This window comes from Ambystoma mexicanum, chromosome 14 (assembly GCF_040938575.1).
Source record: "Ambystoma mexicanum isolate Mex_15411 chromosome 14, UKY_AmexF1_1, whole genome shotgun sequence".
NCBI lineage: Eukaryota > Metazoa > Chordata > Amphibia > Caudata > Ambystomatidae > Ambystoma > Ambystoma mexicanum.
In genome coordinates this window covers 648,692,378-648,700,270 of record NC_090940.1, presented here as the reverse complement: position 1 = coordinate 648,700,270, position 7,893 = coordinate 648,692,378, and the positions used below count along the sequence as shown (strand labels likewise).

Here is a 7,893-nt window from a genome sequence, read left to right as displayed (position 1 = left end):
CGTGTCTATCCGAATCGATCTATCCTTTCCTGAAAACATTAGGTAACTTATTTTTTCCCAACTCCCACCTTTTAAAACTTTTAACCATGTAAAGTGCGCTGAGACCTTCTAGGTAGGGCCCGCTCAAAACGCATATTCAAACAAAATAAAAACAAGATCATGAAAATCTGATTTTACAAGACAGACCCCTTTAAAAATAAAAAATAAAACGGACAACTTAAAAACAAATCACATATGGCATGGTAGAAGAACTATTTATTAGAATCATTTCATGGCGAAATTATATAAAATAAAATAGCATTTGTAAACATAAACAGTACCATCTACGAACAAAATGTACAGATACGCGCTCTGATCAGAATAAAATAAATTACACTGGGAAATAATTAAGGAACAAACGGGTCGTAGGACAATCAACGAAATCACAATTATATAAACATTTAAATAAAAGGTGAAAATGACAATCATTATCCATTTCAAGTTATGTTTTTTTTTTTTAAATGTCCACGCGCCCTTGACAATATGCATTGGTGGTACATGCAAATGGAATGACCTGGTGTACAAATGCATACAGCAGAACAAGCAGCAGAGCATCCATGAAATTTGGGATCACACCATTCAGCTCTAAGCAAACCCATGTAAGCAGGAAGGAATCTCCTACATAACCCACACTTCTAGGTGTAAAAAAACAAATCCATGTTTTGTGAAAAAAACAGAAATGTAGATCTCCAAAATGTATATACAAGTTTAACAATCTCATTTTTACAGCAGTCTTGCAGCATATTATTGAAAGAAAGAGGATTGGGTTCATTTCTCACATGTATGACAAAATAAAAAAATGAGAATCGATAAGATTTCACTCTCCGAGTCCTGGAATTCCTCTTCACAAAACGTAGTAGCAAGTATACAAAATGCCTTAGAATCAAAAAGGATTGATGAACTGAATGTTGTTCTTAAACAGTTCCAACGATACTGGTGAGTTATATGGAGTCGTGACCAAAATGAAATCAAGTAAAACGCTGACTGGACATTTTGTGGGCATTCCTTTAAGTTCGATTTGGACGTTTGTTAAATACATGCAGTGCATTTGAAGAAAACGTGATTCCATGTTGACAATCTTGCGATTCGCTCTTTGGCTGTCTTAGGGGGGGAAACCATGAAGCAGCACGTGCTCACACCACCCCAAACCTGCGGCACAAGTAGCATCATCAAACAAAACATGTCACTGTAAAAATAAACATACATTACTTTTTCAAAGTATAGTTAGTTCAAAAAAAAAGTTTCCACCGCAGTGAAATTGACCAATGAATCCAATATCAATGTCCATCTGAAATGTTGAGTGAAAATCTTTTGTTCCATACAACTTTTACAAAGTGAGTTATTGTAGGAAGCCACTGGAAGAGGAGGTTTGTTCTGAGGCAATGTATTTGAAATTGGCATCATCTGCTACATATAGTACACAAAAGGAATCCAAGTTGATAATTCCTCAGATGAATTTCTAGCAATTCATGAGAAAACGATCAAATATTCAAATAAAAAGGACTGTGAATGGATGACTTGTATATAAATAGTGCAAAGTAGCAGTTATGCAATGTTCCCGTCGCACAAGGCATCTTAGCCCAACATGTAACGTACTGAAGGAATTCAATCAAGTGCATATGGTAGAGGGCAAAAAACACGTTTTGTCACTTGACTGACAACATGGACAACCAGAAAACCTGTGCGGGTTGTAAACGTACACAAATAGAGCTGGATTAGCAAATAGGATCTTTACAAGAGTAATGCGTGCTGGGTCATACTTGCAAAATAAATAGAGCAAAATAAACAAAGACATTCTGTGGCATTAACACAACAGACACTTACCACTGAAATAAGACTTGCTTAATTGGTATCCCACAAAGCAGCTCTACTAATAAACTGTCAGGATTCAAGAATAAAAGAGCATTTGCAATTACTTTGGGGTTTAATAAAAAATGAAAATGGCAATCTATTGGTTGTGTCATCAGATGAAAGCAGGGTTCTTAAATTTGTTTTCCATAACAGCATTTAGCACGTGGTTGTCACACAAACAATATTGGTTTTAACATGCAAAATACAAAATAACTAATTGTCCCATGTGGACACATTTGCAGGAAAACCTTTTTCTACACATTTTGGCAGATGCCTTAAATGATGTGGTTTCACTTAAGAGGATCCAAGTTAGAAAAATGTAGCTCTGAGATAAATTCCAGTGCAGTACTTTATTCAGTTTATAGATGCTTGTCTCCATGGAAAAACCAATTGAGCAATGCTATTTGGCGATGGATGGTGTTATTTCAAGGAAACTCAAATTTACAGAGTGCAATAATTCAGCTTCTGGTCAACGTAACTATGGCACTTTGAGACTTTAACTTTTATATTTTAGATTGATAAAACAGCTTCATTTCTGGCCTATAAATATTGTTCAATGTAAATTGTGCCTTGCTAAAGTGAAAACCAAGTGTATTTACTTTCACCTTTGATGTTAGTAGGATTTGGAAATCTTATTTGGGACTATGTAAGAGTTCCCAATTTCATCTGGCCATCTTTTTTTTAATGAGCACTGCATTTCAGTGTCTGCAGAATCTTTTTATAGGCAACTTAAGAACAACTGTTTGCTTTAGAATTCAAATTCCATCCTATTTCTTGCGATTCTAAATGGCAGCATCCTTTCGATTGCATTATCATCATCAATTTGCTTTTCTATGGCATGAAAAAGCATTATTGGCTAGGTTATCTTGAAGTACGCTCCCTTATTCTGGAAATTAGACTAGGAATTCAACCTTGTTGAAAATTCACTTAATTTCATTCTCAACATTTGGTGAATTCAAATTTTTTGGGATTCAGTGCATGCCAACACATCAAAAGCCAATGTTTTCCACAAATACTGATCTGATGAAATCTTACTTGATGAATTGTACAGGTCAATATATCAGTTAAATATGTACCATTCAGTCTATTCCAACCATGTGTTTGCAACATGGTTTTGAATAATTAAAATACTGACCTACTAAGCTAAAATGCTATCCACTACTTGCATGGAGCTGTGAGATATAGACAAGTCTTAACAGGGTATGTCACAAATACTTTGAACCGGTTTTATTAATATGGCACGTTTGAAGAGTAACTTTCTCTAAAGAGCACCGTTTGCATGTATGCAGAATATGTGCTCCTCCGCAGTGCAAGTCTTATTTTCAAGGCATACACAAGTTCACCATTCACCCTTAACAGTGGAGATCCAACTTGTGCAATTTGTCCCCAAACCAGGTCACTAATTCACCACACACACACACAACAGGCATTATCCACAACCACTCATTCCGAATACCTATGCCACAGAATAAGACATATATTACAGTACAAGGAACATTTGCACGTTAGACCGCATAGCTTTCTTCTTCGTCGGTAATGATTTTAGATGCTTTTATACTGGAAGGTCCGCCGTTCAGTTTCTGTGTGTATATTCTCGTTGGTACCGGAGAATTAGGGTCCACTGCACCAATGTTCGTAGTCCTGACTTTAGAAACAGATGAATGGATAGGCGCAGACAATATCTTGTGTGGAGCAACAACTTCTAAATGTCCAGCAGGGTCAATTATAGCATTTATCACTAAAGAGAAAAATACATGATATTAGGTCCAGACTTGGTTATCGAATGTCATAACAAATGTTAGAACAATTTATAGTTTATAGCATTTGCCTTTAATATTTTGGGCATACTGCCATTAAGTAAGAGTGGGAAGGTTTTACCCAAAACAAAATCGTATGCAGTTTTCTACATGCTATGGGAAAACACTCTTGCTTTTTATCCCTTTGGGAGGATGGGATTCTGGTTCTTGCAGTAAATGCGGAGAAACCTTGAGTCAGCGTTACCATAGCGATGTGCATCCAACTATCAAACAATCCTTTTGCATCCGATACCTGCCTCCGCCAAAGCCCTGCACAATAACTTCTCGCCAAATTGTGCCCGAAAGAAATGTGGCTGTATTTGAAGGTGGAAGATCACTGGCGGTTCTAAAACCTGTGCCACCTAAAAAGTAGATGCCTTGTAAGATAAAGATTATTTCTCAGAAAGTACATCTTTGAAAAGGGAGCATTAACCAAGCCAACTAGTCTGCATATGTTCTGCAGTGTATAGATGGGTATGTGTTGGTGTACAGTGGATAGATGCATGGACTGCAATGTGTATGTATGTGCTGGTGTTTGTATGCGCCTTTTGGTGTACCATTTATGATGCGTTATCCAGTCGTATGCAATGTGACTTTTTGGCCATGTCTTTGGCCTCTTATTACCTCTTTGTGCGGATGTATGTTTGGATACAGAATTATACTATTTGTATAGCTCTTCATGATAGATTCTACTGCTTTTTAGCGCTTTAATAAAAGGGCCCTATTTTGACCGCAATAAATTACATTCAATCCACTGAGAACCAAAGGATAAGGTGCTGCCTCAGTCCTGCAGTGGTTTAATCTGTGGCTACAGGTTGCACACACATCTCTGAATTTAATGAACAACTTGCTCTTGCTGGGCTGTTACAGGATGTATGACTGTCCCAGCGTAGTCACTTCACCAAATGCCCTGGAAGCTCATCACATATGCAGGTACTGCCTTGATCTGGCAGTTACTAGCATTTCTTAACCATGAGCTCCAGGTACTCAAACTATATGTCTTTTATTGCCATCTTATGCCGGTTACTTCCAGGACATGCCAGGTAATGCCATAAAAACAGTATGCCCTGGGTATCCCAATACGTGATTAGGCAATCTGCTCATGCGCCAGATATTGCCACATGCATGTAAATACTGACTCAAGCACAAAACACACATGCCTGGCTGGTGTGCCGAATTGAGCCAAATAAACAGGCGCGTTATAAATGACATATCATAAGTGTACAACGATGTTCCGTAAAAATGTGTTTTTGTTTAGTTTTGCTATCAATCAGTTTCTCAGTGATGGAGTAGCTTTCTCTATATCCTCCCTCAGGAGTTTTCGTCTTAGAGGTTTGTCCACGGCCTCTGCACTCCTTAGTATTTCCACTCCCTCAGAGGCTTGTCTTTCCTGTGGACTTTGTCCAGATACAAATCCCTGAACAGGTTTTGCTGGGCACTGGGTTATGAAATAGTCCTTCCATAGGGTTCCCAAGCAGTTTTGCCCCCCGGGCATTGGGCCTTCTTATGCCCACCCCTTGACTGCAGGCTACCTCGGGTTCAGAAGCATTTCAGCACCACAGACCAGTACAGCTTTTCTGCCAAGTTTAACAAGTTAACTCATCCTCGTCAAGTTGAGTGTTGGCATGTTTGAGTGGGTTTCTTCTCCAAGTTCTGCAGTACCTGTGAGTTCCCGATCAATGGCAATACATCTCTTGATAGTTCTGGTTTGTCCTCGGTGTTGGTGGGGGCATTTCAAATTCCTTTATCCGCTCAGTCAGTTTGGGGCTTCCGTTTTTAGCCTTCATCCCAGGGTTCTCAGCCATTCCTCACCAGTCACACCCTAGGGTCACTCAGGAAGCCGTTGGATAGGGGCCATATAGGGCTCATGAAACAACTATGACACTTGCCCATCGGGTCAGGGTTTGCATTTATCAGAACGTTGCTCCAGGAAAAGCATGCACTGATGGAATAACTTCCCAAAGGATCCAAATTCCATATGCCATCGCAATTTCTCCTCAGGATCTCCAATCATAGACAGTCTAAGAGCCTTCAAATGTGCATTGATTGTCTCATGATCGGTATGGATTTTTTTAAAAATAAGTTTATTTACATTTTATTGATCTGTTTGGATTGGTTGCAGCTCTAAAAGCATAGATCGTTTTGCTGTTAAGTTCTGCCCCGTCATACAGCAGTGGATTTCCGGTTCCTCTTGTTGGATGCCCTGGACACAGTGGACCTTTTTTTAGTGCACTACATGGGGAAGTGGTTATGACTGGATCAATGGCAGAGAAAGAGTATGACCAGTCCTTGGCGCATACATTTCAATCATATCACGACGTATCTGACGAATGCCTTCAAGTTCAAAACAGGACAGCGTGGGGTGAATAATGGATCCTGTTTCTGTAAATTAGGGACGGAACTAGAAACAACAAGACATGTCCTGTTGGAATGTACAGAGACCACCAGCGTGAGAATAAAGTGCTTCCTAGGCTTTGTGGGGGAGTTTAAAACATTTGATAGATGATTGGTGGTATTACTTCATACAAGGAGGAAACACACTCTGTACAGCAGCGGCTATTGTGAAGCTAGACAATTTAATGAAAGAGAAAGATCAGGAAAATCTGCTGGAAATATGAAATATTAGGATGGGTAAAGACGAATTTTATGTTGAAATGATATAAATTCTGTATTTTGATAAACAGATACTTTTTAAGGATTAGTAAGGAATGTGTTAAAAGTTTTCATTACTGTAAAACTAAAGTACAGAATAAAAAAATATATATATCACTAATTTTCAATGGCAATCATAGGCCATGCTCTGAACTAAGCCCACATAAAATCAATCATCTAAACATAAGGTGGCCACCCACTGAATATAGCCGCAGCCAACCGGGCCATGGCTCCTGCAGCAGGACCTGGCCTACACAATCTGATGTGTGCCTCTACCAGGGTGCGAGAAACAAACATTTGTGGTAAATGCACTCAGAGTACAAAACTCTATACCCCTAATGAAAAGTCGGATCTGCTTCACTGAGCAGTAGTGTACATTTAAGATCAAAAGCAATCGTTTTGCAGTAGGACTAAAGTTCTCTGCCCAGACCGGCAAACGTTCAAAATAAACATAATAAAAACTAAAAGCACCAAAAGCCAACGTTTTTGGAACCCTTAATTACGAACATTGAACATTTGCTCAATCTCATTTGCATCTCTTAAACCCCTGAATATAATTTTGTGTTCAATTCCTACTTTAAAAATACTAATAAGCAATGACATCCACCTATGTTTAGAGATATTAGCCTTTGAAATGTTATTGTTAGGGGGGGATTTGCCAAGGTCCGGTCTGTGACCAGGCTTTAGAAAGCCCACCTTGGATGAACAGGGTTGCACCTGTAAAGGCGTGGAGGCAGGAGACTGACAAGAGGAGTTGTGTTGATTGCTATAAACTTTTATTGATATCAGAAACCGGGTTTGGAGAAAGGTCCTAACCTGCCCTAACTCTAGGAGGGGGTTCCCAGCCTCAATAAAACAAACTGGTCTTCGTAAAAACGTCCCCAAAGAACGTTGTCCATTCGGTGTCCAAAATTAATATTATGATATTTATTGAGCGCAGACCTAGCTTTGAGAAGCAACCAAGTGCTTAACAGAGGTATATACCAATAGAGATACATAACTGAGCGCTTTTCAGTGGAAACAGAACAGATATGAAGCAGGGATAGGATACAGAGGGGGACAGAGGAGGGGTACAGCTGTGCCGGGTGGCAGGGCGGAGAGCAGCGTCTAGCGAATCAGGTGGCACAAGGGAGACGTGATGGCCTAGGTGTTGAGGAGGAGTGACTCCTTGAAGGCTTGTTTTCTGGTCCTTTCCTTTTTGCAGCGGCAGATTTCAAGTCTGCACATGCCCTGGCTGTTGGTGGCGTGCTGTCCGCCAGAGATGCTGAGTTTCTCCACGTGGTAGCTGGGTGACTTGAGGGCGACCACCTTATAGATGATGCAGCAAGATTTGAAGGCGTTTAGTGCGTGCAGTGGGAGCCAGTGAAGGTCGTTGAGGGCCGGGGTGATGTGGTTGTATCTGTGTAGACCCTCAGGGCGTAAGGGAGGATAGTGGGAGGCCTTTGAGGAGTGCATTGCCCCCATCCAGGTGGGATAAGGCCAGTGCTTGTATAGTGGATCTAAAGCTGTCCAGAGGGAGGAAGGGCTTGACGTTTCACAGGAGGGAGAGCTGATA

General features: G+C 40.1%; 1 protein-coding gene across 4 annotated transcripts in view; it reads right to left on the bottom strand.

Moving 5' to 3' along the window:
- Nucleotides 1-238: 238 nt before the first annotated feature.
- CEP170B (centrosomal protein 170B) overlaps nt 239-7,893 on the bottom strand; it is a 249,526-nt gene continuing 241,871 nt past the window's right edge. For all 4 annotated transcript variants that reach the window (XM_069638152.1, XM_069638153.1, XM_069638154.1 and 1 more), the window contains one exon: nt 239-3,628. In XM_069638152.1, the coding sequence (XP_069494253.1) occupies nt 3,396-3,628 (233 nt within the window). In that variant the 3' untranslated portion in view covers nt 239-3,395. The remainder of the gene's footprint in view (nt 3,629-7,893) is intronic.